At 43.3% G+C, this 13,540-nt stretch overlaps 1 protein-coding gene across 4 annotated transcripts; it reads right to left on the bottom strand.

Annotated features, from left to right (window-relative positions):
- Nucleotides 1–8,008: 8,008 nt before the first annotated feature.
- Nucleotides 8,009–12,440, bottom strand: LOC123074625 (DEAD-box ATP-dependent RNA helicase 1). Of its 4 annotated transcripts, none has more exons than XM_044497420.1 (9): nucleotides 12,102–12,440; nucleotides 11,611–11,798; nucleotides 10,898–11,340; nucleotides 10,203–10,354; nucleotides 9,926–10,103; nucleotides 9,606–9,793; nucleotides 8,647–9,335; nucleotides 8,330–8,525; nucleotides 8,009–8,216 (listed from the first exon to the last, which is right to left on the bottom strand). In XM_044497420.1, the coding sequence occupies exons 3-7, from the start codon at nucleotides 11,255–11,257 to the stop codon at nucleotides 9,062–9,064; spliced, it is 1,152 nt and encodes a 383-aa protein (XP_044353355.1). In that variant the 5' UTR covers nucleotides 11,258–11,340; nucleotides 11,611–11,798; nucleotides 12,102–12,440; the 3' UTR covers nucleotides 8,009–8,216; nucleotides 8,330–8,525; nucleotides 8,647–9,061. The 4 variants fall into 4 exon arrangements, with proteins under 4 accessions (XP_044353355.1, XP_044353354.1, XP_044353353.1 ...); XM_044497419.1 differs by having other exon boundaries at nucleotides 8,009–8,525; nucleotides 8,647–8,752; nucleotides 8,823–9,335; XM_044497418.1 differs by having other exon boundaries at nucleotides 8,009–8,525.
- Between the last annotated feature and the right edge of the window lie 1,100 nt (nucleotides 12,441–13,540).

Here is a 13,540-nt window from a genome sequence, read left to right as displayed (position 1 = left end):
GCTAGTTGAGAGGGGCGCACAGTGGTTTATAAGCCCCACTGCCGCACCCCTCTCGAGCTCCTCTCCATTGCAGGCTTACGGGCCTAATTGTCACTGCTATGCCTGATGGGCCTACTGGGCCTTCTGCGGGCCTGAATCCTGACCCATCGATGGGTTTCTAGTCGTATTCAGGCTGTGGTGGCCCAGTAGGTGGCATATTTTTTATTTTTTCCTGTTTTTTGTTTTCTTTTTTGCTTTATTTACTTTGTTTTGTTTCTACTTACAACAAAAAACTTATTTATTTTATTTTGTTTCTAATTACTTATTTATTTTACTTTATGATAATTCTTTTTGCTATTAAAGTTTCTAACAAAAGAAGTTCTTTATGAAAATTCTTTTTGCTTTTAATGATTTTGAATAGAAAATACTTCGATAATTTTAGTTGCATCAATTTTATATAATTTTAGTTTCAATAATACTAGAGGTTGCTTATAATGTTTTGAAGAGAAAATACTTTGATAATTTTAGTTTCATAAATTTTATTTATGTTATTAAAGTTTATTTTATTTTGTTTCTACTTATATATTTTATTAAAGTTTATATTTTTTTAAATTTATTTGAACTCCTGACTTTTTGTGTGTTCAAAATGCACCATTCAAAGCCACATCATCAATTTTCAACCCTTTCTGACTTCATTTGTTATTTTTCATGCATTTACTGATTATTTTGAGCTATAAGACCCTAAAATTGAAAAACATTTCAAATGAACTATGAAAAGGTTGAAAGTTGGCATGGTATCATCATTTCATCCACATAGCATGTGCAAGAAAGTTGAGAGGGTTACGACAAAAACTGGATGCACTTCGTGTACAAAACGGACAATCTCTTTCGAAGTATCAGGATTTCATACGGAAACTCGTCTGTTACAAAGGGATTTCAAATGAACTACGAAAAGGTTGAAAGTTGGCATGGTATCATCATAATAGTTGTGGAGAGAAAGTCTTCAGTTTTTCTTCGCTTGTGTCCTTTCCTTATTGCGCCGTAACCATGGATAATCTTCATCATTTATCAGGATGCTTGGGTCAGCCTTGACTTTGAAGGGAGGAATTTCATGAATTTTTTCATAATCTTCGGACATGTCTGACTTGCCCTCCACTCCCACGATGTCCCTTTTTCCTGAAAGAACTATGTGGCGCTTTGGCTCATCGTATGATGTATTCGCTTCCTTATCTTTTCTTTTTCTCGGTTTGGTAGACATGTCCTTCACATAGATAACCTGTGCCACATCATTGGCTAGGACGAACGGTTCGTCAGTGTACCCAAGATTGTTCAGATCCACTGTTGTCATTCCGTACTGTGGGTCTACCTGTACCCCGCCTCCTGACAGATTGACCCATTTGCACTTAAACAAAGGGACCTTAAAATCATGTCCGTAGTCAAGTTCCCATATGTCCATTATGTTACCATAATATGTGTCCTTTCCCCTCTCGGTTGCTGCATCAAAGCGGACACCGCTGTTTTGGTTGGTGCTCTTTTGATCTTGGGCGATCGTGTAAAATGTATTCCCATTTATCTCGTATCCTTTGTAAGTCAATACAGTCGAAGATGGTCCCCTGGACAACGAGTACAGCTCATCACAAACAGTGTTGTCACCTCTGAGACGTGTTTCCAACCAACTGCTGAAAGTCCTGGTGTGTTCACATGTAATCCAGTCGTCGCACTGCTCCGGGTGTTTGGTGCGCAGACTGTTCTTGTGTTCATCGACATACGGGGTCACCAAGGTAGAGTTCTGTAGAACTGTGTAGTGTGCTTGAGACCAAGAATATCCGTCCCTGCATATTATTGAGTCCCCTCCAAGCATGCCTTTTCCAGTCAGTCTCCCCTCATACCGCGATTTAGGGAGACCTATCTTCTTAAGGCCAGGAATGAAGTCAACACAAAACCCAATGACATCCTCTGTTTGATGGCCCATGGAGATGCTTCCTTCTGGCCTAGCGCGGTTACGGACATATTTCTTTAGGACTCCCATGAACCTCTCAAAGGGGTACATATTGTGTAGAAATACGGGGCCCAGAATGACAATCTCATCAACTAGATGAACTAGGATGTGCGTCATGATATTGAAGAAGGATGGTGGGAACACCAGCTCGAAACTGACAAGACATTGCACCACATCACTCCTTAGCCTTTGTATGATTTCTGGATCGATCACCTTCTGAGAGATTGCATTGAGGAATGCACATAACTTCACAATGGCTAATCGGACATTTTCCGGTAGAAGCCCCCTCAATGCAACCGGAAGCAGTTGCGTCATAATCACGTGGCAGTCATGGGACTTTAGGTTCTGAAACTTTTTCTCTGGCATATTTATTATTCCCTTTATATTCGACGAGAAGCCAGTCGGGACCTTTATACTAAGCAGGCATTCAAAGAAGATTTCCTTCTCTTCTTTGGTAAGAGCGTAGCTGGCAGGACCTTCATACTGCTTTGGAGGCATGTCGTCTTTTTCGTACAAACGTTGAAAGTCCTCCCGTGCCTCAGCTGTATCTTTTGTCTTCCCATACACGCCCAAGAAGCCTAGCAGGTTCACGCAAAGGTTCTTCGTCACGTGCATCACATCGATCGAAGAGCGGACCTCTAGGTCTTTCCAGTAGGGTAGGTCCCAAAATATAGATTTCTTCTTCCACATGGGTGCGCGTCACTCAGCGTCATTCGGAACAGCTAGTCCGCCGGGACCCTTTCCAAAGATTATGTGTAAATCATTGACCATAGCAAGTACGTGATCACCGGTACGCATGGCGGGCTTCTTCCGGTGATCTGCCTCGCCTTTGAAATGCTTGCCTTTCTTTCGACATTGATGGTTGGTCGGAAGAAATCGACGATGGCCCAGGTACACATTCTTCCTGCATTTGTCCAGGTATATACTTTCGGTGTCAGTTAAACAGTGCGTGCATGCGTGGTATCCCTTGTTTGTCTGTCCTGAAAGGTTACTGAGAGCGGGCCAATCGTTGATGGTTACAAACAACAACTCGTGCAGGTTAAATTCCTCCTGTTTGTGCTCATCCCACGTACGTACACCGTTTTCATTCCACAGCTGTAAAAGTTCTTCAACTAATGGCCTTAGGTACACATCAATGTCGTTGCCGGGTTGCTTAGGGCCTTGGATGAGAACTGGTATCATAATGAACTTCCGCTTCATGCACATCCAAGGAGGAAGGTTATACATACATAGAGTCATGGGCCAGGTGCTGTGATTGCTGCTCTGCTCCCCGAAAGGATTAATGCCATCCGCGCTTAAACCAAACCATACGTTCCTTGGGTCACGTGCAAACTCATCCCAGTACTCTCTCTTGATTTTTCTCCACTGCGACACGTCAGCGGGTGCTCTCAACTTCCCGTCTTTCTTACGGTCCTCACTGTGCCATCGCATCAACTTGGCATGCTCTTTGTTTCTGAACAGTCGTTTCAACCGTGGTATTATAGGAGCATACCACATCACCTTCGCGGGAACCCTCTTCCTGCGTGGCTCGCCATCGACATCACCAGGGTCATCTCGTCTGATCTTATACCGCAATGCACCGCATACCGGGCATGCGTTCAAATCCTCGTACGCACCACGGTAGAGGATGCAGTCATTAGGGCATGCATGTATCTTCTGCACCTCCAATCCTAGGGGCATACGACCTTCTTTGCTGCGTACGTACTGTCGGGCAATTCGTTATCCTTTGGAAGCTTCTTCTTCAATATTTTCAGTAGCTTCTCAAATCCTTTGTCAGGCACAACATTCTCTGCCTTCCACTGCAGCAATTCCAGTACGGTACCGAGCTTTGTGTTGCCATCTTCGCAATTGGGGTACAACCCTTTTTTGTGATCCTCTAACATGCGATCGAACTTCAGCTTCTCCTTTTGACTTTCGCATTGCGTCCTTGCATCGACAATGACCCGGCGGAGATCATCATCATCGGGCACATCGTCTGGTTCCTCTTGATCTTCAGCAGCATCATCGGGCACATCGTCTGGTTCCTCTTGATCTTCACCAGCTCCCCCCGTTGCAGCATCACCGTATTCAGGGGGCACATAGTTGTCATCGTCCTCTTCTTCTTCGCCGTCTTCCATCATAACCCCTATTTCTCCGTGCCTCGTCCAAACATTATAGTGTGGCATGAAACCCTTGTAAAGCAGGTGGGCGTGAAGGATTTTCCGGTCAGAGTAAGACATCGTATTCCCACATTTAGGGCATGGACAACACATAAAACCATTCTGCTTGTTTGCCTCAGCCGCTTCGAGAAACTCATGCACGCCCTTAATGTACTCGGAGGTGTGTCTTTCACCGTACATCCATTGCCGGTTCATCTGCGTGCATTATATATAATTATGTGTGTCAAAAGTAAGAAAATCAGACAAGTATCTATCTAAAGTAAGAAAATCAGACAAGTATCTATCTAAAGTAAGAAAATCATAAAGAAGATAAGAACAAGAGGCTCACCACGGTGGTGCCGGCGACGAGATCGGCGCGGGCGATCAACGGCGGTGAAAACGAGGACGGGGCGTGACGGACCGCTAAACCTAGACAAATCTCGGGAAAAATGGAGCTCCGAGGTCGAGCTTCGAGAGGAGAAAGCTTAACTAGTGTGGCTCGAGCATTTCATCGAACACCTCATGTGCATAGGAGGTGAGCTAGAGCACCCAATGCCCTCTCCCTCGCCGGCCAGCAAAAAACAGAGCACCGTGGAGTGCTCTGCTGCGGCGATGGGGTATATATAGGCAACTTATTTGTCCCGGTTCGTGGCAGGAACCGGAACTAAATCCCCCCTCCTGTACCGGTTCTTGGCACGAACCGCTACCAATAGCTGTGAGCCAGGAGCGCGGCCCATTGGTCCCGGTTCGTGCCTAGAACCGGAACAAATAGATCTAGACGAACCAGGACCAATGCCCACGAGGCCCCGGCCGGCCCCCTGGGCTCACGAACCGGGTCTAATGCCCCCCATGGGTCCTGGTTCGTGAAGAACCGGGACTAATGGGCTGGCCAGGCCCGAACCAAAGCCCTGTTTTCTACTAGTGAAACACAAGGCATGCATCCACATTTTCTTTGCGGCGTGGGAGAGCTCCTCACCTAAAGTTCCTCGTATTAAAGAAGGCCCTAAGCCAGCAGTTCCATACAAGGAGAATATCTCATTCGCTGATGAAGCTAAAGGGGAGAAGAGTTACATGACTCGAGTCAAACAAAGAGGCATCACATCCATGCGTGAACTTCACCATGGAGCGCCACATGTAGCCTACACCACCAGAGGACAACATTCATTCTTAAGACTGATGCTAGCGTCTTAGGATCAATGCTCATGCAAAAAGGACACTCGGTGACACTCTTAAGCAACATTGGGGCCAAAGAACCAGACGTTGTCCACATACGACAAAGAGTGCTTGGCATTTCTGCTCACCATCGACCAATGGAAGCAATATCTGTAGCACAAGCCATTCGTCATCTATACAGATCAGCGAAGCTTGCTGCACTTAGGAGACCACTACATCACGACACAAATTTAGCAAGAAAAAGATTTTTCAAACTGATGGGCATGCGGAATAAAGTAGTGTACAAAAGAGGGTGTGAAAACAAAGTTGATGATGCTCTGTCTCGTAGCTCACCTACATACCAAGCACATGGGATATCGGTGATCACAAAGATGGATGAAGATCGTGGTAGAACATTACAACTCTGATGAACAAGCAAAAAAATTGTTGGCCGAGCTAGACAGGCAGCAATGAGCAAGTGTACTATTTGCATGAAGGGGTGATTCGTTTCGAAGGACGGATTTGGTTGGTATCTCACACTGAAGCTCATCAGGCAGTGTTGGCAGCTTTGCACAACAGCAGGCTGAGAGGGCATTGTGGAGTCCTGGTCATGCTAAGACGCGTCAAACAACTGTTTTATTGGCCCAACATGTGAAGGGATGTGGACAACTTTGTGAAACACTGCACTGTCTATCAACAGGCAAAGCACGAGCGATGCAAAATGTCGGGTCCGCTTCAACCTCTACCAGTCCCTCCTGTGCCATGGCAAAATGTTGAAGGACTGCCCACTCCAATGGGTTTGATACTATCTTCGTCGTCATCGACAAATTTTTGAAGTATGGACACTTCATACCTCTCAAGCACCCATACACGACAACCTTGGTGGTGACTATGTTCCTAGACTCTGTCTATCAACCGCACGACATGCCTCAAGTCATCATGTGGCAGCGGCTCTTCAAGTTGGCCGACGCAACACTTTGCGCTCTTCCTACCACCCGCAGACAAACGATCAAACCAAGAGGCTCAATCAATGCCTCTAGACCTACCTCGGATGTCTAGTGCATGATCAGCCACATGAATGGGCATCCTGGCTGCCACAAAGCTGAGTATTGGTATAATAAGTCGAATCTATTGTCAGGTTGCTTTCAAGTGACAATAGATTCGACTTATTATCATGCATTGCATCCATAGATGAACCGGGGACGCCAGCCACCGATGTTCATCCAGCACTACCATACCCGGTAAGCATAGCTAGCACGATTCTAAAAAAAAGAGGCATAGCTAGCACATGTGTTGTTTCACCTTTGCAGATTCTTGCTGACTGCTACCTCTTGAGCATGCGTTGGTTTTTCCTTGAAGAGGAAAGGGTGATGCAGCAAAGTAGCGTAAGTATTTCCCTCAGTTTTTGAGAACCAAGGTATCAATCCAGTAGGAGACTACACGCAAATCGCCTAGTACCTGCACAAACAATTAAGAACCTTGCAACCAACGCGATAAAGGGGTTGTCAATCCCTTCACGGCCACTTGCAAAAGTGAGATCTGATAAAGATAATAAGATAAATATTTTTGGTATTTTTGTTGTATAGATTGAAAAATAAAGATTGCAAAATAAACGGCAACAGAAATAGCTAGTTGACAGAAAACTAATATGATGTAAAATAGACCCGGGAGCCATAGGTTTCACTAGAGGCTTCTCTCATGATAGCATATATTACGGTGGGTGAACAAATTACTGCCGAGCAATTGATAGAAAAGCGCATAGTTATGAGAATATCTAGGCATGATCATGAACATAGGCATCACGTCCGTATCAAGTAGACCGAAACGATTCTGCATCTACTACTATTACTCCACACATCGACCGCTATCCAGCATGCATCTAGAGTATTAAGTTCATAAGAACAGAGTAACGCATTAGGCACGATGACATGATGTAGAGGGATAAACTCAAGCAATATGATATAAACCCCATCTTTTTTATCCTCGATGGCAACAATACAATACGTGTCGGTTCCCTTTCTGTCACTGGGATCGAGCACCGCAAGATTGAACCCAAAGCTAAGCACTTCTCTCATTGCAAGAAAGATCAATCTAGTAGGCCAAACCAAACTGATAATTCAAAAAGACTTGCAAAGATATCAAATCATGCATATAAGAGTTCAGAGAAGAATCAAATATTGTTCATAGATAATCTTGATCATAAACCCATAATTCATCGGATCTCGGCAAACACACCGCAAAAAGTATTACATCGAATAGATCTTCAAGAGAATCAAGGAGAACTTTGTATTGAGATCCAAAGAGAGAGAAGAAGCCATCTAGCTAATAACTATGGACCCGAAGGTCTGTGGTAAACTACTCACACATCATCGGAGAGGCTATGGTGTTGATGTAGAAGCCATCCGTGATCGATTCCCCCTCCGGCGGAGCGCCGGAAAAGGCCCCAAGATGCGATCTCACGGGTACAGAAGGTTGCGGCGGTGAAAAAAGTGTTTCGTGGCTCCCCTGGATGTTTTCAGGGTATAAGAGTATATATAGGAAGAAGTAGGTCGGTGGAGCTACAAGGGGCCCACAAGGGTGGGGGGCGCGCCTACCCCCCTGGGCTGGATTGCGTTTGTTCCAAAAGCAATCCTCGCGAAGGTTTCATTCCGTGAAATAGGTAAAAAAACAGCAATTTGCACTGGGCCTTCGGTTAATAGGTTAGTCTCAAAAATAATATAAAAGAGCATAATAAAGCCCATTAAACATCCAAAACAGATAATATAATAGCATGGAATAATAAAAAGTTATAGATACGTTGGAGACGTATGACTGACCCTCGTTTAGGACAGCGCCTAGCGATGGTAGCAAGCCCATCCAAGACTGCTTGCTACCCCTCCCGGTGCGACAAAGGCCTCCGTCGCTCAGCAACTCAACCCACCACCGCATATGCAATCGCGGTCGCTAAGCTACAAAAAATGCAATTACAAATGTGTACCTATAGCTTCCAGGTTTACGAACAAATATTCACTCTAAATAGATCAACCCCGAAAACACTAAACCACATGCTTTATCCTCGCACCATTATCAAATCACCGTCGTGTCATCCCAAATATATGTACCAGATGGAGATTTAAGATGTTAGGGAAAACCAACTAATCTATTGATTCACGTTTGTTTGCTTCTCTTTCTTTTCAAAGATCCCGGCGCTTTATCTCCCGACTTATTAGACTTCTTTGATGCTTCTGGTTCCACAGACCCGTTCAGTTTCTCCAGAGCTTAAATTTAACAGCCCAGCAAGGAAAAAAAAACAACAGAAACAATATATTAGGATGAATAGGAAGCATCAAAGGATGGCACACCAACATAATCTGATTAAAATAGGACTGTTTGACTCACCAGCCTCAAAAAGTGGGCGAAGGCTTTCTATTGGTTCCTCGGGCAGGGAGCGTAGGATGCAGCTAGAACCACCTGCCTTCTTCAGCATATTGTCAAATTTTTTAACCTACACAGGATTTGATTCAGCAACCCAAATAACAAGAGAAGAAGTATCACACTGAGATTAATTTATACACCTGGTAGTAGAACATCTGTTTTAACTCCAAAACAAATATCAAGGTGATTCATTGTTGATGCATTCGTAAGTAGAAAGTCCCAATAGTAACAGTTGTCTACACCAAATTCAATATAATCAATATACTCAATTTGCTTGTTCCCCAGCAATCTAATTAGCCAGCAGCAATACAAGGATGAGATCAGTTGTTCTGCATATTCTTTACACATTTAGTCATGCAATGTACATTATCATGGTGTATTAATCAATCAACCAAAGCAAGCATTGTACCAAAATGCTAACTATTATTATCGTTAAACAGAGCATTGCCTCATTTTTCCTTAAAAACGTGAAGCAAGAACCAGATTCGCCTGCCCTGGCAGTCCGGCCTGCTCGGTGGATGTATGTTTTCACATACTGTGGCATCTCGTAGTTGATAACATATTTTAAACCATCAATATGTATTCCTCGAGCCATTATATCTGAGCCAATCAGAACATCTATTTTCCCTTCCTTGAAGGCTGCCAATGTCTTCCTGCAGCAGAGTTTGATCAATATGACAAGGTGAGATTAAGTTTAACATATCAGTATCTCATTCCACCATGAACATGAACAAACTTAACAAGTAATGCCGCTTTCTTAAGTTTGCACCCAAATGCTCTAAACAAAGATGATCCATGGAACTTGTATAAGGCATATTCAGTCAGAGTTGATTATTTGTAGTGACTTATTTTTGTGGCTGTCTGCAACCAACTAAAGAAAATGAACTCAGATTTACAACAGGAAACAAACATCAGTAAATTACCTTCGAGTAGATTCACGCTGCAAACTTGAAAATTTACTAAACTTAAAGGGCAACTCTTCGAAAAATCCCAGGAAAGTGCTTAGTCTGTGACTATCATCTACAGATTTAGTAAAAACCAAGCACTTCTCCCCGCACAGCTCTTGGAGAAGAACAATGAGACATAGCGGCTTTATGTTTGATGTACAGATCTGCAATAACAGCAAGGATAATGAGAACACACGGCATAGTTCACAATAGCCTTTTCACATTTTGGGTGTTTCAGGCCTCAGCATTGATAAAAGTAACAATCAGTAAATTTGCCCAGAGTGTTGGAGACAAACCAGCTTGTAGGACTCCAGCTTTGTAGGAATTCTGTAACGCTTCTTCCCACTATTCAACAGCAAAGGATGATGCAGCTCAAGTTGAGAAAGTTTGCTGGGATCTTGCGTCAGTGTAGCAGAACAGACTATCTTTGCCAGTCTTGGATAGCATTTACCTTTAAACCCTCGCTCGACACCCCTAAATGCCATAGCATAGATTAAGTCCTCAACTGAAATATAAAGTGATAAAAGAGGGCAAGAATAATATGAGAAATTGATTTAGCAGGACAGGGCTTACGATCTTCTAATGGTAGTCAATGGATGCAGTAGAGTTCGTCCAGCAGTGTCATCCTGGAAATGATCTTGATTAGTTGGGAGAGTAAACTGGATAACTGTTGGTAACCAGGACTGATATGCCTCTCTTAACATCCTATCTGTCTCATCAACAACCTGGAACCGCAAGTTTCAAAAAAATAAAAAAAATCACAAGCAAGTACGCAACAATAATAAGATGCAAAACTATAGTGCTATGCTAAGTTTCATATCATCATATGCTAGAAAAATTGTACAAACAGCGGGCCCTGTTGACTGAATAATTCTTTGGAAAGAACAGAAGCAGGGCATGCCAAACTTGTCGCAACTAGAGGCAACACTCGCATGGTTTTGAATGCCATCCATAGCAAGTGTCTAATTGAACTGGATCTAGAAAATTGTTTTAGTCGTCCCAAAATGCCCCAAAAATAACCATGAATTGCTGCTAATTGGATACAAACCAGCTAAAGTAAATCATATACACTTGGTCCAAACCCATTGCCAGCATTATGTTTGACATTACATGGTACTATGGTACTATGGCACTATGCACACACAAACAATAATACCTCAAATATGTATAACAGCACCTATCAATGCATCACATATGAACTCGGCCGTGCATTGTATGGAGAATGGTGCGTAGAAATAGGAGACAGAAATTGTTGCCAATAAGCCTACCAGGTATTGAAGATGCTCCAGACTAAAACCTTTTGTCATTTTGATATGATCCATCAATCTTCCAGGAGTTGCCACCAATATATCAACTTTAGTCTGTGGTTCCATTTCAACATATTCATCATCAAGAGATGGGTAAAGCTCTTGTTTGGACTTCTTGATCAGATCTGAGATTTCATCCGCGATGGACGATTGACCAACTGCTGATGCTACTGCCAAGCCCACCACAGGAGCAATAGCATCAAAAACCTCTTTAACCAGAAATCGCATAAACAAACAGAAGAAACTCCCATTTGTTATGATGAACTGGAGAATATTTAATGGATAAATTGCTGGAATTGCTATTGAAATACAGACTAGCATACACAAGTTTCTAGAAGGTAAAAAGAAAACCTGCAATGCTAAATCCCGTGTAGGTAGCACAATCAAAGCACGCAAGCACCTTACTACAAAATAGACCAAATTGAACAGTAAAACAAGTGAAATTACTAGTTCATATGAGACTGAACAAAATTGATGCAGCCAATGCTAACAGAACTTCTAGTAGTTATGGTTAGAACCTGCCTAAATGCTAGGAGCGCAAGAAGCTATTCAGTGAAGCGCAACAGCACCATTGTTCTAAAAGTGCAGGATCAAGCATCACAGATTCAGCAGGCCATAATAACTGAACAAAATACTGCACATCACAGACAGGGAGTATGAGTATGGTATGGTACCTGGGGTCTAGGCGGGGGAGGCTCATCACAGGGCAGCCCAAGAAGGAGTCGATGTCAACCGGGTGCCGCATCCATGGCAGGTGCGGCACGCGCTCCTCGGGCACCCCGTCCTCCAGCTCCTTCGTCTTCATGGTCACCATCAGACGCCAACAGTGGCAGATCTAGGATTTGAAAACAGGGTGGTCCTCCTAAAAAATATTACAACAAATATGAAGTGTGAACGTTGTAGTAACTAATTAGCCTTCTTCTCTATCTTCATAGCATGTCTCCGAGAAAAAGAAAAGGAGAAGCAATGTCCCTGGCCCTCTTCATTCTTCAATAGTTATGCAATAATAATCTTCTTTCTATCAATCATAATGACATAACTGAACACAAATGATGTGCAATAATATTTGTATGTGTTTGTTGGTTCGTGCACTAGACAGTGGATAGCACAGCAAAGAGCAAACCGTAAATCAAAATTAGGGAATGGACAGTGGACGAGCTGGTACCTTAAATCGAGCTAACTGCTGAGCAACGGGAGTGTTGGAGTGCGGACTGGGCGGCGGGCGCCGGCTTGCAGCTTCCAGGGGCGCCAGGCGGCCGGGGCAGGGCCGCAGGGGGCGGGAACGTGTGGTGGGCGCGGCCGGCGCCGAGCGCCGGGAGGGACTGCTGGATGGGGAGGCGGGAGGGAGAAGGCTCCTGGGCGGCTGGGCGTCCGGCGAGGCAGGCGGGGTCGCGGGGAGCGGCGGGAAAGGGCGTCGTGGTCGGGAGCGTAATTCCCTATTCGCCGCATTTTGCGGCAAAATGTCGACCTGCCGCACACCCATCGGGAGGACTCGAATCTCAAACCTCCCACTTCTGGAGATGCGAGTCTAGCCACTCGACCTTAAAAACACTACTGTCCTATAAGTGCAAAGAGGTCTGCTATTATATGCTCCTTTCTTTCACGTTTTTTCTTTTTCGTTTTCCTGTTTCTTTTTTTATTTTATTTTTGCTTTAGAAATATCGCAATTTCAAAAAAGTTCAATATATTCAATAATTTATTTGGCTTTTTATAAAAAATGTTTTATTTTCTTTGTCCAGGTTTCAAATAACATTCCGTTCTTTTCAAAAAAAGTACAAAATTTGTTTGTGTTTCAAAATGTGTTCGGTGTTTCAAAATTTGTACGTGATTTTCAGAAAATGTTTGCGTTTTCAAATTTGTTCAAATTTTTAAAAAGTTTTGGAATTTCACATTTGTTCCCATTTTTCAAAATTTGCTCGTGATTTTCAAGAAATCTTGCAATTTTCAAAATAGTTTTGGAATTTCAAATTTGTTCCCGATTTTCGAAAATTGTTCGTGTTTTTCAAAAAATTATTCACATTTTCAAAAAATGTCCACGTTTTCAAAATTTGGATAGAAATTTTAAAAATGTTCAAGAATTTTTAAAATTGTTTGTGGTTATAAATTTTTGTTCATACTTTCACGAAATTTTCCATTTTCCATTATTTTTGTTCACCAATTCAAAAAAATTTCGCTGTTTGAATTTTTGTTCGGAATATCACGAAATGGTCCATTTTTCAAATTTTTGTTCACAAATTCAAAAAATGTTCGCGGTTACAAATTTCTTTGGAATTTCATAATTTGTTCACACGGTTACAAGTCAGGTTTAGTTCTTTAATACATGCGCTGCTAATTAACCAACTGTGCTAGTCTACTGTGTTGGCGACATGTGCGCGGTCGCAAGCACTTTGTCACAAGTTCGAACCCCCGTCGCGCCTGACTTTTTCTTTTTGCCATTTTTTCGTCCCGCGGTGAAGCTTCATGGGCCGGCCCAGTCGAGCTGCCCTTGTGCGTCTGGCCACCAATTTGACGCAAAGAGGGTCCAATAGGAGGTCTCGTCGGGAGCGACTAGGTCAAGTGTTATTGGGCTTTTATTTTTCTCCGCCCATGTCCAATTGCATATGC

The sequence above is a fragment of the Triticum aestivum genome, chromosome 3D (genome assembly GCF_018294505.1).
Source record: "Triticum aestivum cultivar Chinese Spring chromosome 3D, IWGSC CS RefSeq v2.1, whole genome shotgun sequence".
In the NCBI taxonomy this organism is placed as follows: domain Eukaryota; kingdom Viridiplantae; phylum Streptophyta; class Magnoliopsida; order Poales; family Poaceae; genus Triticum; species Triticum aestivum.
This window is presented reverse-complemented; position numbering and strand designations above follow the sequence as displayed.

Bases quoted from the DNA above. Each gene is read 5' to 3' on its own strand.
- LOC123074625 (XM_044497418.1), bottom strand. From the start codon at position 11,257: ATGCTAGTCTGTATTTCAATAGCAATTCCAGCAATTTATCCATTAAAT. The intron at 10,355-10,897 runs GTAGGCTTATTG...TTGCGGTTCCAG, and splicing joins TGGAGCATCTTCAATACCTG to GTTGTTGATGAGACAGATAG. The intron at 10,104-10,202 runs GTAAGCCCTGTC...TATGGCATTTAG, and splicing joins TTGACTACCATTAGAAGATC to GGGTGTCGAGCGAGGGTTTA.